Source organism: Ruditapes philippinarum, unplaced genomic scaffold (assembly GCF_026571515.1).
Source record: "Ruditapes philippinarum isolate M1 unplaced genomic scaffold, ASM2657151v2 ctg898_1_1_1_1, whole genome shotgun sequence".
In the NCBI taxonomy this organism is placed as follows: Eukaryota; Metazoa; Mollusca; class Bivalvia; order Venerida; family Veneridae; genus Ruditapes; species Ruditapes philippinarum.
In genome coordinates, this window is record NW_026865396.1 from 34263 (window position 1) to 53006 (window position 18744).

At 31.7% G+C, this 18744-nt stretch overlaps 2 protein-coding genes across 2 annotated transcripts; one reads left to right on the forward strand and one right to left on the reverse strand.

The window, feature by feature from the left end:
* Positions 1-1100: 1100 nt before the first annotated feature.
* LOC132728836 (NADH dehydrogenase [ubiquinone] iron-sulfur protein 5-like) lies at positions 1101-5180 on the reverse strand. Its single transcript, XM_060714517.1, has 3 exons — positions 5035-5180; positions 1988-2213; positions 1101-1263 (listed from the first exon to the last, which is right to left on the reverse strand). Exons 2-3 carry the CDS (start codon positions 2192-2194, stop codon positions 1180-1182), a joined length of 291 nt encoding a protein of 96 aa, XP_060570500.1. The 5' UTR covers positions 2195-2213; positions 5035-5180; the 3' UTR covers positions 1101-1179.
* A 7042-nt stretch (positions 5181-12222) lies between these two features.
* On the forward strand, positions 12223-18365 carry LOC132728831 (BAG family molecular chaperone regulator 2-like). The gene is made up of 2 exons (XM_060714507.1): positions 12223-12431; positions 17643-18365. Exons 1-2 carry the CDS (start codon positions 12257-12259, stop codon positions 18095-18097), a joined length of 630 nt encoding a protein of 209 aa, XP_060570490.1. The 5' UTR covers positions 12223-12256; the 3' UTR covers positions 18098-18365.
* The last annotated feature ends 379 nt before the right edge of the window (positions 18366-18744 follow it).

An 18744-nucleotide genomic window follows, 5' to 3' on the forward strand; every position in this document is an offset into this window, starting at 1 on the left:
GGGTGCTACTAAAACTTTGAAAGTGTAAAGTGTTTTAAAGTTTCTGAGCTATTCTCCAAAGGGATAAGGGAGGCAAAACTAAAAACTGACACGCCAATGCCCAGGTGAGAAGGATTGCTCCCTGTATCATAATAAATATATTTTGTAGTTAAAATAAAAGTATGCAGTTTTAATATTTGGCATCATGATTTATCTAAAATGTTTGTGAAAAACACAGCCCTTCAGTTTGGTCAGTTCGGACACTGCCACAATAATCATAATTTTACACATTCAAAATCTGAAAAAAAAGTTATTTCCAAGAGGTTTGATATTTATTAAAATAGTATGCCTGTAGTAAAATCTAGTGATCCTTACCAAGTTTGTGCAAATTACTGCACTGGGGTCAAAATCATCCATGTACCAAAGGTCACAGACTTGCAGAATTGCTTTTTTTTCTCTCGCCCCTGTCATGCGATTGGCAATTGGTTTTAAACATATTTATCGAAGCTCTATTGCGAAACAAGTTTCTGTTACTTATATTAAAGCACTTTTGTCCTGGAACCAACCAGTACTTGTGTCATATGAAGAAACATAGTTGTGACCAGATAAGGGCTCGCACCCATGATTGCAGACACATTAACCACTAGGCTATCACCAAAGCAATATGGGTGGGGGTAGATATAATTTTTACAGTGGTCATATTTGTTCCAGAATGTTGTGCATAAAATCATATTCTATATAACATTTTCATAACTTTTGCGAATTTTCAAGATTGAATTTAGAACTTTTAAACAAACTTTAATTGACATTTTGGATAAAGTCCTATATTTTGACTACTATTTGTTGCATATCTAACATAGCATTAAGTTGAAGGACGACTATATTCAACACATTGAAAGCATACAGGGATTAAACAAAATTCATTTCAGAAATGTTTGAATTAAAAGTTTATTTTAACATTTTTCAATTTCAAACTATAAAATGAGTCTTGCCTTTCTTTTATTTGAAAAACTAGACAAAAAAATATTTTGTTTCCAACTTTCATAACTTTATGATGCCTAGTCTTCTTACAGCACATTATACACTAACATTCTGTTTAGTTTGTCACTTTGTGTTGTTAATTTTCATTTCTAGGTCAAATTACACAAAACGTGTCATTAAATATGTAAACAAAAAATATGTCCAATGATTTGGAAGAAATTAAACTTTCATATCATCAGCTACATCGATAGGTTTTCTTTTCTGTCTAACCAGCTCTTCTCTGATAGCCTGGAATCTATTTTCCTGAAAATAACAAAACAGAACCAAGAAATTTTAAAAAATGCACACCTCCAGATTTGTATATATTTTGATAGTTTGAGCAATGAATCGGGATTCATTTGAAATTTTGGTTGCATGCGGGGACATTCATGGCATTACGACACATTTCTAGTTCTAAGTATTTGTTAGACCATTATCACTGGTAGACTGTATTTGTCAGAAACCTTATGGAATATGATGTTTCTGTGTCAAGTTATTAAGTATTTTGTACAATCTATGAAATGCATCTATTTTGTACAATCTATGAAATGCATCTATTTTGTACAATCTATGAAATGCATCTATTTTGTACAATCTATGAAATGCATCTATTTTGTACAATCTATGAAATGCATCTATTTTGTACAATCTATGAAATGCATCTATTTTGTACAATCTATGAAATGCATCTATTTTGTACAATCTATGAAATGCATCTATTTTGTACAATCTATGAAATGCATCGACTTAGAAGTTTCACTATTCCCTTCCCTATCTACTTTACTTTTTTTTCAAGAAAAACTGATATGTTACTGACAAAAAAGTTTGTTTGTTTGATACGGTTTTCTGTCATTTTGACACAGTACAGGTCATATGAAGACATTCCAGCTTTACTGGTGGAGGAAGACCTGGAAAACCAATATATGACCTTTACAATATCGTTGCGACTTAAAACCAACCAGAGTAGGTAAGTACTAATGTTACTTACGCTCTTTAGCCGAGATATACATTCTTTATAATCATCAAAACTTTTTGGGCACAACTCTTTAGAATTCGCCAAACCAACTCGATCGGCACATTTAAGCCACTCTATCTCCATGTCTGCACATCTCGAATTACCCAGTGTATAGAAATCTATAAAGCTCAGTCTTGTTGGAGAAACAAACGTGTATCTGTCCCAGAACCACCCCGGCATTGTCACCTCTTCTCTTTATCTGGAAAGAAAACAAAATTTTATAAAGGAATTATGGTCAACCTAATGTTAACATATTGGATTTGTAAACAGAATAAATTAAAGAATGAACCAATCTGTCCATAAGTAAAAAAAAAAACATTACTAGAATTTAAGCAAAATTAAATAACTTGATCATGATGGTCAAGGTAATTCTTAGATCAAGGTCATATTTTAATTTAACAATATTGGTTGTCTTTGTCTCATTTAAATCATATTCATAAATAAACAAGCAATTATCAAAGTATTATAATCAATACAAAAGTCCACTACCGATTAGAACCCCAGCAACATTCTGAACAACCATGGCCATTCAATTATGCTACTGTGAAAGACATGAATGAACTTAATTTTTTTGAGTTCTGAAATGTATATAAAAAAGGGAAATCAATAACCCCCTTTGGCGGGGGCCAATTTTGAGCCCAATTCAGTGGTTTTTTTTCTTTATATAACTACTACCCGAAAAAGGTACTGTTCCCAATGGAAAAAAGACATTAAAATTCCCAATTTCTAATGTGAAAATTCCCAAAATGACTGTTCAAGGCCATGAGATTTCTCTTAAATCATTTAAAATCAAACATGTTTAAATAAATCACCACTAAATAGTTCTACCTGGACAGTGGAAGCTGTTAGCTGTCTTTATTCATTATGACTAATCTTATTTGTAGCTGAAAAGATGCTTAATAAAAATTCCCAATTTGAGTCAAAATAACGCATTTTCCCAATCAATCTGGTACCGGCACCATTCCCAAAGTAGAGAAAAAAAACGCTGCAATTGTAACGCCAGGGCTTTTATTTGAACAAACTTGGTTGACACCCACTAGAAAATGTTTCAATTCATGCTAAATATCTAAGCTCTAGCTGTTTGGGTATTATATCAGAAGATTTTTTTTGTTTTTACTATATACATATTAGGAAAATCAATGACTCTACCCAGGCGGGGCCAGTTTTGAGCCACGGGCTTTTAATTGAACAAACTTGGTACACATTCACTAGATGTTTCATGTCAAATATCTAAGCTCTAGCTCTTTGGGTTTTTTAAAAGAAGATTTTTCAGTTTTTTCTTTCGGTTGCCATATGGCAACCAGAGTTCTGTATGGAATTAAATTCTTTGAGGTGACTACCAACTGAACATTCCTGTGAAGTTTGGATGAAATCGGCTTAGTGGTTTATAAGGAAATGTCGTTTAAAATAAAAGTTAAAGGATGGACAGACACCGGGCGAATTGTGATCACAAATGCTCACTTTGTCAATTAGCCATGTCATCTGGTAAAAACATTCGCCAAATCCTGTAGATTTGATCACCTCATATTCAACGGTAATTTTCACTAAATAGCACTAAACAGAGTTAATAATTGCTTGCAGGCAGGTTCAATTTATGCTGGCCAGTTGTTGATTACATTTTCTTACACCTTCCCTCAGGAAGCCAAAGGGGGTAAACCATTAATTGATCTAAATTATTGCCGATAATTGATACAAGATACAAGAAACTTTATTTTAAGTCGGTTTACATATAGAAACTTTAGCTAATAAGCTATTTACCAACAATAACAAAGACATGAAACATATTATAAACTAACATATAACAGACATATAAAACTAGTAGCAACTTCAGGCATTGATACTTGGAAGGGGCACATAGATTAACAATGTACCAATCAAAAGATTAGTGTCACCACTTACTGTATATTACTATGCTGTATAAGTGTAATCGTTCCATTATTAGCAATTTAGCATTCTAGAATAGCTGATAACTTGACAATAAGTTTACATAAAAAAAAGTAAAAATTTCTGTTTTTATTTTCACCGGGATATAAATCATCTGTGTCGCCTCCAGGAAAAACACATGATTTACGGGGACAGTCCTGGACGTTATGGCATATATGATCAAACTGTCACATCCGAAAAATCATTTCATTTAATTAAATTCCTTATACAGATGTATAGGCTACAGCTCATACATTCGGAACTGCCTCGGCTATTATCTATAATATTAACCTCGGAAACAATACGGATTGAAAGTAGTTCTACCACGTGGTTTCAGATGTAAACAGAAACAGAGATAATGTAAAACAAATGTATATATTTGACATCTAATGCCTGTTCCGGTACTCGTTTGCTTGAAAATATGTCTGACAACAATTTGTAATTTAAATATGCCCACTGATGTTCAATTTTAAACAAATCCGACGAAATGTCAACAGGTTGGTTTTTTGTACTTTCGGTTTCTACAACCATAAAAATAAATATATAAATAATGAATTGTTTGCTTTTGTACCTATGATATCACTTATTTTAGGTGAACTTTTACTACATATATTGACAATAAACTTGTAAACAACTCCCAGCATTAAATTACTATTTGTTTACATGTTTAGTTTCTTAGCGTAGGTTAGACCGAAATACCGCATCCGTTCTGTGTATTCATACTATTGTGTTCGAGGTCCTTATCCGAAGACTGACGGAAAGGGCCGAGTAGTTGCGATTGCAGCTCATAAACAAATGGCCACCACACTAAGCTTAATAAAATCTGATTGGCTAATTGAGTAATTGAGTGCAAGCGTTTAAATTAGTCTAAAGCTTCAAACGAATTATTTATACAACAAAATTCCACGGGCTTGACCATCATAAACAATGTTAAACTGAAGGTTTCCCTGTCAGCTGGATATCCGAATGTGACATATCCGAAAACGTGCACGCTTCCCGCAATTAATTAATACTTACAACACACTCGGATTGCCTAAAATTGAAGGAAAGGCAAACATATTTTTGAGTAAATTATTACAGAAAAACTAGAAAATTACCTTCAATTTCTTCGTAAAATAAAATACTGTTGTTTATTCAAGGTCGCTTTTCTTGATAACTTTGTTTATAATATTGTGAGTCTATGTAGAATATGTTCTAAAATTTGACATGACTAGTTTCCGCGGAAAGGATTTGCTTTGCGATAAGAAAATAGATAAATATAGAATCCCTAAAGAAAGCCCAACACGGCAAAATTGAAAATGTTGCAGGCTCGGTTTGATTGAGCCTGTTCATGGACGGTACTGGAAAGTGCAAATTACCGTCCACGCCCCCTAGCACCGGCTTAAGCAGAATTCAACATTTTAACGTGAAATAGTAAAATTTTGAATTTAGAAACATCCGCAGATGTGTTCATACGGCGGTAATCATGGAACCTTCAATGTGACACTTCCGTGCCATTCCATGAAAAGCGGCGTATGGTCCCCAAGTAATAAAAAGCGTGTGCCCTAAACGAGAAAACAATGGGCGGAACTAAATAAAATGGAATTTTGAAAGGGGATCAGAGGTTATGAAGCCTGCGTATCACAGATAAGACGTCAAAAGACAAATTTAAAAAGCAGGCAACATATCCTTAGGGTGATTCAACATTATTCAAGTAGGAATATTGGAACCACCCATATAGAAAATGCCGAAAAGTTGAAACTAAAAATACCACAAGCACAACAATAATGTCGTGCTGAACGATCTTCAAGGATCGAAAATATAACATCATTGATTAAACCTCGCCGGGTCCAAGACAAATTTCCATGTAAGGTCTCAACCCGGTACGGAATTAGACCCAACCCGTTGCAGTCTAGAAGTAGTTCTTTAAAATTTTGAAGTGGCCCATTTAAGTCATCTCTAGTTAGATTGGTCATAATTAAAGTGTATTTATTGCATGTGTGTAGTTTTTGTGTGTTATATGATTAGTTTAAAAGTTGTTTTCAGGAACTCATTTGTTGGCGGAAGGATTAATGATGTACCACCCACCAGCAGTCAGGAGTTTTTAAAGTGGTAAATTTAAACTGTGTTACAACCACAGGAACTTGAAATTCTATCAAATAACCAATATTAATTATAATATCCAAATATACCCCCTATATACTATAAAAAAAAAGTGTTTTTATAGTATATACGGGGTATATTTCGCATATTATCGTTAATAGTGATAGAATTTCAAGTTCCTGTGTTACAACAGAATGAAGATTTCTAAAAAAAAGTAGATGGCTTACCTATTATATTTTGGGCCTCATTTGACTTAGATAAAGTTGAAGACAGTATATAATTCTTCAAGAACAGTGGAATCCAGAATAAAGCCTCAAATGTGACTGATTTACTATAGAACAAATACTACGAAAATTCACCAGGCCAACACCGTAAGGGTTTTAAAAGACGTCGAAATTCATAAAATGCTCAGTTTGATTTAAATCAGGTGGTTAATTGTGTATTGTCACAGCAATAAAAACAACAGTAAGACCAAATGACGATTATAAATGACTCATAGGTGGTTAATTGCAAAAAAAATATTTGACCGGGTGTTATCTATTGCACATGTGTTCAGCTCACGTTGTCTTGCCAATAATGGTTAATTAATCATAAAATAATTTCCCTTTGGTCACCAAGAACTAAATATGTAGTAAACGAGTGCTGGATAGTAATGTTGTCCTTGATGATCATGCTCTCCTGATGATAATTTAACTAATATTGACAAGATAATATGAAATTTAGGATATTATCAAAAACGTAGAAAAGGGTTTTGCTTAATGTTTGATAAATATCACCCTGGTTTTAGTTTTTCAGTGCGACTATTTTACTGAAATTATGATATTGCTTAAAGTTATACTATGCTCAAATTTGATATTGATATTGATAATTGCTACACAGTCGCTTTGTAAATATAAAATAAACATGTTTGACTTCACAGAAAAAAATTAAAATTCTACACACTACAGGTGGTCGCAATATGAATATATATAGTGTTATAAAAAGCTGGCAGATTTTTTAAAAGAAAAGATCAGCTTTACTTGACCTGTAATAGGGAACGCAGCTTTCCATACATAGTTTATTCATTCTTTTATTCAAGTTAGACATATTCAGAAAGAATTTCATGGATTTCAATGAAATATTTTACTTAAGGATGAGTATTGTATATATTTAATTTAATGCTAAGAATTGCGAATTCGATTATATAAAGCTGTTTAAGAACGTAAAAAATAAAATGTCTACAAAACCACATTATATAAGGTTATTATGTGATCAGGTTTGTGTTTTGTTCATGTTAATTATGAAAGGATTATAAAACTAGAAGGTCTTCGATGCTGCATGTACGAGTGGGAGATAGGAAGAGTTGCTGATGCATTTCCATAAAGAAAATTGTTATTTCTTTAGAATTTCTCAGAAAAGAAATATAAACTCCACAACCATAACTTAGAAAAAGTGAAAGTACAATACAAAAGCATAACTTAAATAGAAGGATCATAAGCTACTAAAATCAATGTCATCTCTCTTATTATAGATAATTGTGCTAATTGCTCCGCGCCCACCGGCGCGAAGCTATTTATGTTGACTATTTTTTTTTGTCCATGGACCCGATTTTTAACAATTAATCCCTTCGATTTACAGCAAAAAATAAATTCGGAATCAAGAACTCCTTTCGATTTCTATTATGTAAAGTCATATATTGGTTTCCCCTTCTGTGATTCGCAGCATGTCATATAAATAATAATAATAATAATAATAATAATAATAATAGTAATAATAAAAATTAAAATAATACCAATACTACTAATAATAATAATAATACCGACTTTGTTTAATTTGAATACTGTTTTGTATATTCAAAAGAAAATGCATTTAATATTCTAATCTCTAGCAAACCTACCAAAGTTCACGATGAACAATGTCTTTAAATTTGCCCTCCCATTCAGTCATTTATCTATGATATACATTTCTGGTAAAATCCAGTTAACCATTGAAAACTTAATAAGTATATCTTATCATCAGATGTCTATTAGTTTATCGTCATTTGCTGCATTTCTTTCTTGGGTGCCCTTTGATGTTTTGCATCAATTTTTTTCATGTTTAATATCATGATATACTATTTGCCGCGAAATATGCAAAGGACATTCTGAAAAGTAAAGTCCATGAAAGTTTTTGTTTTGGCTCATTTACATATCGATTTTTATCTTTCTTACCATGATTAGCTGTTGACATTTGTAGAAAATGAAATAGAGAAAAACAGAATCCCTAGATGTACATGCTTTGATATTTTTTAATCTTTTTATATTACTGACTACAGTAGTGACACAAACAGTACAATGTTGCACTACTGTCATGTAACATTACATTTACAAGTCCTGTAAGTCTTGTTTTTAGTCAATGGAATTACTTCCCTTACCTCAGGTAGGCATCAGTGAAAGCAATTTTTTAATTTGATATCTGGCTCCTCTCTCATGGATAGTGCATACGATTAGTATAATTACGCAAAAAAATGATTTACAAAACATCCGGAATAATGTACAATAGTACTTTATCTGAATAGAACATGACCTGTGCGCAGTAATAATTTGGTAAGGTATCTGTAATTAGCGCATTTGTTTTGCACGGAGCCTATCAATTGCTGCATTGCAGCAACATTTGTACTTGTAGTATTGTTAATGACTGTAATATGAAGATTAAAAATAATGTGGTAAAATTTATATAATATATAGCTGCCATTTGGCGGTGCATAGAGAAAACTGGAAAGCACCAAATAGCATCGAAAAACCGGAAAGCACTTAAATTTCTCATAAGAACACATGAAAACTTTATTTTATTGGTTTGGAAGTGTTTCCAATCGATTTATTAGATCAAAATCATATAAACAAAAATTTTTTTATAAATATTTTATGATTATTGATTGTTATTACGAGTATTTAGGAAAATAAATACCTCGAGTGCTTTCCCATTCCTGCTAAGATACATAATCAGACAAGCCACACAAACACTAACATTTAGTAATTTAATTTAATTGCAAACGTTTCGGCTATATGCCTTCATCAGTGCAAAACATAATAAAATTACCGGAAGCGACGTCATAACGGAACACGCGTTAAACGCGCGAAAAACGTTATGGCGTTTAGCGGCAAAACTATGATAACATGTAGAAACAAATATTTATGCCATAAATAAAGCTGGTACATGAATTAAAATGGATCAACAGTGATACAGATGTCTATTAGACAGTGTTAATAAAAATAAGATAATAGACAAACATATTAATATTCATGTAACCTATTATAAATCAAACAATACTTTATTATTTAGTCCATTTGGAATCATAGTATTTAATTTATGGATTCCAAAAAGATTCTTTACATAACCGGTCCATGTTGTTGTCTATAATGTCTATAGGTAAAAATGAAAAATCTGACAATGAACACTTATTATCGTTTGATCCGAAAATGGATCGCAAACATGTGAAATTGGATTAACGTCACAATTTCTTATATCAAATCTATGTTTATTCATTCTGCATGATACATTTTGATTAGTCTGACCTACGTATTGCTTTTTACAGCCTTTACATGTAATGAGGTAAATTACATTACGCGTAGTACAATTAACATCATTGTGTAAATCAAAAGAACTACCTGTTATGCTGCTATTAAATTGGGAACCAACAATTATATTGTTACAATGTGAACATCTACTTCGTAAACATTTGCTAGATAAAAATGTGCGATCAAGTAAAGCACTTCTCATAAAATAATCTCGAATGTTTTTAGGACGTCTATATGCTAAAATAGGTTTGAACTTGGTATGTATATTTTTAACGCTTTACCTTATCAGACAAAAGTAATAGATCCCAATATTTATTTAAGATTTCACCAATATTAGGCAGAGATGTATTAAAAACATACAGTAAAAGGTATTATTGAACTAGTATTTTTAACGACAGGACTTAGAGCATCATTTTGGGACATGCCTTCAATTTTAGAAAACGCTTTCTCAATAATAGATTTAGGATAATTTCTATCAGAAAAATATCTATTTAACGTATCTAAAGACTGCTTAAAAGTACCGTCATCGGAAATGACACGTCTATAACGTTTAGCTTGACTAAACGGGATACCACGCTTACATGATAAAGGATGAGAGGATGTAAAATCTAAATACAAATGCATATTTGTAGGTTTTGCAAAATATATCGGTAACAATTTTTCCTGTTACGCTCTTTAGATACAGAAACATCAAGAAAAGGTACCGAACTTTTTAGAAATATTGTAAGTGAATTTAATATTCGGGTGGAAACTATTTAAGGAATCTATAAAAAAGTTTAGCGTTTCCAAAGAATCATTCCAAATCATAAAAATATCATCTAGGAAACGTAACCAGACATCAGGTTTTACATAAGTAGAGTTAAGAAATTGCTCTTCTAGTCTACCCATGAATAATGAAGCATAAGAAGGTGCCATAGGGCTTCCCATTGCTGTGCCCATGGTTTGTAAATAACTCTGATCGTTAAAGTCAAAGCAATTATTATGTAAAACAATATTTTAACAATTTTCTTATATCATTATCTTTGATATAATTATTTCCATTATCTTTCTGTAAAAAAATATATACAAGATTCAATACCTTCATTATGAGGGATATTTGAGTGTAATGAAAGAACATCAAGGGTAACTAGATAGGTGTTTAATTTAAGATTTTGAATCTTTGTTATAAAGTCGGTGGTACTCTTGATATAGGAAGGCAAACTTTGCATGTAAGGATTTAAAATAAAGTCTAGGTATTTCGCTAAGTTCTCAGTACTTTAGCTACATGCTGAAACAATGGGACGACCAGGGTATCCAAGAGGAAGTTTCTCATCATATGATTTATGCGTTTTTTTCGGTAAAATGTAAAATTGAGGTGTTTTTTTTTTTTTTTTTTTTTTTTTTTTTTTTTTTTTTTTTTTTTTTTTTTTTTTGCTAAGATACATGTAATTTCCGAATAGAAATATAGTTTCTCAAAGTAATACATAAAACCTTTGTTTAATTGATATAAAAGTGTTTCCAATCGATTTATTAAGTCAAAATCTTTGAAAAAACATGTTTTGTAGGAAGAATTCGACCTGTACAGTACCCGGCCCCATTTTTTTTATTATTTATTTTGCTTTAAAATATTAATACTTATCAAGAAATGAAATAAAAATTAACAACAAAAGTTTAACGATGATATCTTTTATTATTTATTTAATACAAAAAATATCAATATTAACAAACAAGCAACACATGCATAGTTTACTGTTTTTACCGTCGCGAAAATAAGGTGACGTCTATCTTCAACCTTAACCTCTCTACGATAGAAGTATTAAGAAAAGAACTAAACTTATTTATTGACATATCATGGAAAAGAAACCTTAATCTGTTCAAATCATTTCTATGTTACTGTATGTAAAAAAAGAAAAAAAAAAGAAATGACCAAAGTAAACTAAATAATTAAGTGTTTTCATTAACACAATAAAAACATTCAGATGAACTGAAAAAAGATTGTTGGAAACTTAATGTATACAAACCTTTTAACTCGAATTTCTATGCATTTCTTCCTAATTATCGCATTAACACTCACGAAACCATCTTTAATTTACATCGAATAAAGACATGAAAGATACTACCAACTTATTTAAAGGAATTGTTTTCACAGCTATACCTTTTATGTTAATTGATTGCTTTAATATGTTTGAATATCACATCTGAAATAATGTTGATGTACATATAATTGTTGATGTTATATAATTATTCATTATCACTATTGCGTATTAAAGTCTTAATCAGCGCAATTAAATTTACCTACATTTTATGCCAGTTCATGTTGTTTTTTTTTACTATTGTTCTATAGTTAATAATATTCAATTTATAATAATTCAGTTTTATTCCATCATACAACAAAATAACATAAATAGTTTTCTTTAAAAAAAATATATTTTGGGGCCGGAATGACCGATTTTGGGGCCGCACTGACCAATTTTGGGGCCGCATTGACCAAATAAAAATACTGTGGGGCCGGATTGACCAATTTTAGGGCCGGGTTGACCAATTTTGAGGCCGGTTTGACTTGGGGCCGGGTTAACTTGGGGCCGGGTTGACTGTAATTCCTGTCACATTATATGAAAATATTTAGTGGTATTCTGCCAAAATAAAAAATAGACCCATTAGACCTATAATTAGTCGGTTCGGTTTACTAAAATGATTTTTAAAAAAATCAAACGTATTCAAAATGGAAACTGACGACCAAAACAATTCTGACAGACTTATAAAAATACTATCTGAAGTTGGAGATAGAGTGGAAAATCTTCGTGACCAGGCCTCATCTATTGAAAGAGAAAGGGAGAATATTTTAGGGTTACTTCAGGACATACAAGATTTGGAGAATCACAAAGATTTGTCCGAAGGCAAGATGAAATTCAAATTATTTCAATATTTGATGAAAACTGCGCGTCATCTCGGCCTAAAGTCAATCCGGGCCCAGGTCAACCCAGTCCCAAATTAGTCAATCCGACGCAAAGACACCCAGGCTCTGGTCTTCCCTTTCCCATTTGGAAGTGTGTAGCCGTACGATTTCGAGACGTTTCGGCCCCAAGACGTATCAATCTCTACGCAGTGATCTCCCCTTACAGCAGGATTACAATTCTGCCAAGGGAAGTAATCAGTGTGAGGAGTTTGAAGACGTATCGGCCCTAAAATGGCTAAATTACCCAAGACGTTTCGGCCCCAGACGTTTCGGCCCTTTACCAAATCGGCCCCAGAATAAGTATTGTGTTTTAAACCGGTATATTAAAATTTCATATTTATAATAATCATAAATGACAATTTTCATGAAGTGGAACGCCAATTTCCAAGTAGCCCGGGGTTCTATGATATCACGGTACTTAACGTTTATCGGAAAATATTTAAATATAAATATCATAAATGAATGAGATTTTTTTTCTATTTTATAATTGAACAATTTCCAGAACTGTTTGTCAAAAAATTATTTCAAAAGAACCAATAAAAATGACATTTTTTAGAATATTTTCAATGTCTGCCATTTTGGGAAATTTCAGAGGAGGTTACTACGGTATCAAGGTAATCCCCAAAAAAGCAAGTATGGAAGGATAGATGGGTCAAAACTTTCAAGTTAAGTTGTGAAAAACTTCCAACAGCTAACTTGCTATAAAATTAAAACTATATGAACAGACTATATGTCAGTATATGTGTTTATAACATATTTTAATTGACTGTGTAAAAACCATTAAGGAAAATGGTAGTCAAATATGAAGGTTTTATAAAATAGTTTTCTTGCCACAAATACATTCATTATTCACCAAATTAAATTCATTGGCAGGTGAAAATGAATCTAGTGTGCAAGTTTTACAAATATTAGCATCATCAGGTGTTGCTTTTACTAGCAGTCACAGAAAATTTAAATGCCGTGATATCATAGAACCCTTGATATCATAGGAACCGAGTATACCTTGAAAGATTTACGATAGGTCTTATATATATTACGTAAAAGGTTAAATCTTTACCAAAACCATCAACGATAAGATACTTGTTGCATTTAATGTTAACTTCAATGTTTATGTATATCTCATAATAAATAGCTACTCGTAATTATTTCCTTGATATTGAAAAATCTAACACATTTAATTATCAGGTAAGGAAAGTTAGTTGTTCATTAGGGATGGGTACCACCAATTTTTTTGTACCGCGGTATATCGCGGTATTTCACCTGTGTACCGCGGTATGTACCACGGTATTATGAAGACACTTTTTAATGTTTAACTTATGCAAACTAAGACCAACTGCCATAAGAATGTTTAAACATTTTGATAAAACACAATACATTTTAGAAAAACAGATTAATATCTTTATTTCTTTCAACTAACATCTGTCTACCTGACTGGAAAATAATAAATAAAAGAAAGAAGAAAATAACCTTATTGTCTTGATAATATTTTCAACAAAATCTAAAACAGAAAAATGGCATTTTTGACCGTGGTGAATTCGTCCATGACGGTATGAGCTGTTTACAAGTTGGGCTATGTCTAAATGCTTTACGTTTTGTTATTGTCGCCACTCGTCAATACGTCAACATGTTTACTAGCCTTAGACTGAGCACTAACATGGGTGTCCCCTTTTAATGCATTTAAATGAAGAATGATATATAGAAATTATAAAAATGTCGGCGGATGAAATGTATTTACACTACATAATAAATATGAAAAACAACCGGGAAACGATCCGACCTTTCCGCGACTAATTATTCGTTAGAGTATTATACTGTGCATTTACTGCTGCTCTAAAAATAGACTTGGAATTCCACTTTAATTTAGGTTGAAAGTTGAAACACAGATTACAGGGTAAATAACGTCCGAATCTTACAAAAATATTATGTAAAATTATATATATTAAAAAACCGGTATTCCTAGGGGTCGCACCGGTACGTACCGCGTCTGAACGAAACCGCGGTATACCGGTATACCGGTAATACCGCACATCCCTATTGTTCATGCACGTGAAAATCGAAATATCCGGTCATGTAATTTTACAATGAAAAGAAAACAGAAGCCATAATATCTATAATTCTTTTGCCACTGTCAACATTGTTTGATTAACTAATTAATAAATATATAGCAGGTACATTTATGATTTGGTTTCAGTCTTTTAATCACTTTTATAACATCTAGCATCTATCATTATCTAATAACAATAATAATTAAAAAAATTATCAGGAGATTATAGCAAACCGTTTTTTTTTAATTTTTTGAAGTTTTCTCTGATATTACTTACATAAAGTCAGGGCACTCGTTTGGCCATTTTTGGGGCCGAATATCGGCCCCATTCCCCTCTCAAAATCATATGTTTTTTTCCCCTATTTCAGTAAAAAATTCCCCTAAAAAAATTGTAGTGTTAATGTTTGATATTTAAGAAAAAGTTGATGTTTTGATTTCATAAAAATAAAATATATTTCTGTTCAACTTTCAATGGATTGAAAACTAAAATACAGTTGTCAACAACGCTGTATGTTAAAACCGAAAGTAGCAGGAAGTGAGAAATGTACAGAAGGGAGATAACTCCCGTAAAATTATTGACAAAATTAATGTGGCAGATTATCATCGTAGGAGTTTACCTTATATTTAATTTGTTTAGAGAATAGACATACATTGTCATACTTCTGCTAGAAAATAAACAAAACTGTTTTAATTTCTGTCAGTTGTTGTAGGAAAAAACGTATTTCTCTTGCAGTTTTGTACTCAAATATTTTCGTACCAAATATTTTTGTACCCAGTTTTACAGTTACATACAATTTCCTCTGAAACCAATACCTTTCTTAGAAAAGGCATAAAACTTTCTTGTTTATCTTTATTTAATTCTTATTTCAATTCTCATTGTTATAATTGTTTCAATCTAAAGAACAGGCAGTAATATGTAGAAAATAGATTAAGAACTGACCAGTGCAGATTGCAAAATAGTGTGATACATTTTTAACATTAAAAATAAAGAAAACATTAATGACTATAATAGGAAATAATTTTGCTGTGTTTCCATAACTTGGGTACAACATACCCTTGCCTAGGAAAGTCTGCCTTTCCAGAGCTTGTTGCACTGAATCAATATTTTTTGTACAATTTTTTTAAAAAAAAAACAACAACAACAAAAGCAACTGTCAGTTTTAATTTTTTCATAAAAAAATGCATTATGCTTGTTATAGATTTTAATTTAACCCTTACATTTTTCAGAATTTGCATTTTACCCCTCACTCTAGAATTTGAGGGGTATAAAACCCTTGGCCAAAAACATATATCTGGAGCTCTGATTGATGTCTGAGTCAGTCAAGTGCAATAAGAAAACAATAAAGAAAACAGTGAGATAGCCTACTTCAAGAACAACTTCATGTTATATGTTTTATTTGTAAGGTCTATAGTAATAAATATACTAGCTATTGTAAGTAATGGTAGGAAATAGTGCCAAGAAGTAGTGTAAAACCTAAATTTAAAGAACTCATACTAGTGTATGACTTAAAATTCCCCCTTTTGTCTTAAAATGATGCAAAATTCCCCTTCCTGAGGGTATGGGTACCTGTCCCCAAAAGTTGTCTAGTGCCCTGTAAAGCTATAGACAGTTAACTAGTTACACCTTGAAAAAAATACGTAGGCCTATAGTTTAATTAAGATAAAAAAATAATGTTTTCTAAGGAATAATTGTAATTAACTTTCTTAATCAAGAAGTTTTAGTGGTCTGTTTTATAAATTAAGGATAAACCTGCCTTTATTGTTTGTTACACCTTTGAAAACATTAACGTATATCTAAATGGTTCAAGAGATCAAAAGATAATAAATAATTATTTAAAGAATTAAAGGGTCATAATTGTTTAATTTCAATTAAATCAATTGTTGTTAATTAATTTAATTAATTGTCTGTACTATATAGTAGGGCCGAAACGTCTCGCGGAAAAGGGCCGAAACGTCCAGGGGCCGATTTTTCTACTGGGGCCGATTTGGTTTGGGGCCGAAACGTCCTGTTTGCAGTCGTACGTACCAGTTATGCTAGCCAAAAATGAATACCAGACGTTTCACTCCCAAGACATTTATGATTTCACTGTTGAGACGTTTCACTCCCAAGACAATTCACTCCCACTTTGTCAATGGACGTTTCACTCCCATTTTTTAGATGTTTATAAGGGAAATTCAATTCAATGTTTTATTTTGTTGATTTTGAAGGTATAATTTGTTAATAAGAATTTATGAATGTTAACACAAGATTCTTTTTTATCAGTTAGCTGGTTTTTGTGGTCCCCAACTAGACTTAAGGCTACTATCAAACACATAGTAGTTTGGGTGTTTTTGAAATAAATGTTATCCAAAGATGAATTTCACCACATGCTCATACAATTATTTGGAACTAGATAATTAATACAGGTCTTGTGTGACAAGAAAAACATCTAAATGAAGTACATTTTTGTATTAACTATTTGCAATGTTAATGTTGCTGAAATTTTAAACCATTGCTATGTTTTATTTTGTAAATATTGACTTAAATTAAAACACACTAGTTGCAAGTAGATCAAAAAGAGACAAAAAAGATGAACACATCTTTGTAGACCGGTTTAAAAACTGACATTTGTATAGTAAGTTCTACCTGCTAACGGGTGTGCTAAGGGGTGTTATATATCTGTGTCAAGTGAAACATAACAACCGTTAGATACAGCTATCTCATGGAAACTGCAAATTTTACTTCTATGCATATTTAAATTAATAACTGTAAACAAAAATGTTGATGTTTTTAGACCTGTTTTATTTGGGAGAGTAGCTTTAACATATAAGCACATTGTGCAATAAGTATTTCAATCATGAGAAATTAATAGTTGCAAAAAATGCAAAATATTATTCTATTAATAAATCAGAAAAGATCCATAACTGCACAAAGACATTTACCGATTTGCCAAACTGACTAATGTAATTTCAGTACTTATGGCTTACTTTTGTTTCTAGAGACAACTTGTCTGCAATGATTGTATTTCTCTCTTTTTATCAAAACTTGTTTTTATAAGAATGTGTAACTTGCAATATAAAGTATATTATGAATTGTATATTATAAATGATGTTTTTTCTCTATTTCAGTTGAAAAGGAAGATATTGAATCAACTACAGAGAGATTGATTCTTCGATGTTTAACGGTGGAAGTTTCCGTATCAACACCTAGAAATGAAATCCAGGAAGAAGCCTTTAAGTCAGTGACACAGACTTTGGATGAATTACATCAAATGTTTCAGCTAGATCCACTGAATCATTCTTACACCATAGAGTCTTATTTAAATGCTTGTTTACCTGAACCTTTTAGTTCAAATTTAGACACTAGGTTCCAGTCTAAAATATTAGGCTGTACTGCGGACGATCAGAAACGTTTCCGACAGAAACTGCAGAGTATGCACAGACTGGCTCTCAAGATGCCATATTGTAATGGGACCGAAGAGAATAAAATGGAAGCAAGTAGTGTAAATGAGACACAAGTAGATAGAAAAGAATGTAATTCTGGTGAAACCAGTCAGCATGATGAGCAGGAAGTAGAAACATGACCAATGTTTGTCCAGGCTTTAGTTAATTTACCAATTAAGGATGTCAAGAAAATGAAGTTGCCAACTGACCTCTGATTTTTACAAGTTTTAAAGCTGACACTTGACATCTTATTTTTGATAATTTTAAGAGTTGTAAAATTTTGTTATATATGTATCACACATTAAGTTGACAAGTGGTGAAATCATAACATTTACTCTCATGTATAAATAAGATATTTGAGTCAGTATCTTTGTAACTTTGCTTAAAATACATGTATGTGGATCAGAAGATGTACTGCTATAAAAGGGTTGTTCTTCATAATCTTTGGCACCTGTCATGTGTTGATTTTATATTTACATTAACAAGGTTTACATCTTCCAATTAAATTGTTACCTTTCACCTTTATTCATGATTTTTTGCCTGTTTTATTTTTATCTGCTACCTATATTTACCCATCTAAAATGTGTTCTTCAACATCCACCGTAATATAATATTCAGATTCATCATAGGGAAGCAGTAATGTCTGGGAGTAATGATTGATTTGATTTATACACCTTTAAAATTGATGATACTAAATGAATATCTTATAATGATTATATAATATATCATATACATGATTTAACCCTTAGTACCTCTGCTGAATATCTTCAATGGACATGTTCATCTT

Coding starts and splice junctions, on each gene's coding strand:
- LOC132728836 (XM_060714517.1), bottom strand. CDS start 2,194: ATGCCGGGGTGGTTCTGGGACAGATACACGTTTGTTTCTCCAACAAGA. Junction 1,264..1,987: donor GTATATCTCGGCTAAAGAGC/GTAAGTAACATT, acceptor TGTTATTTTCAG/GAAAATAGATTCCAGGCTAT.
- LOC132728831 (XM_060714507.1), top strand. CDS start 12,257: ATGGAAACTGACGACCAAAACAATTCTGACAGACTTATAAAAATACTA. Junction 12,432..17,642: donor TCACAAAGATTTGTCCGAAG/GCAAGATGAAAT, acceptor TCTCTATTTCAG/TTGAAAAGGAAGATATTGAA.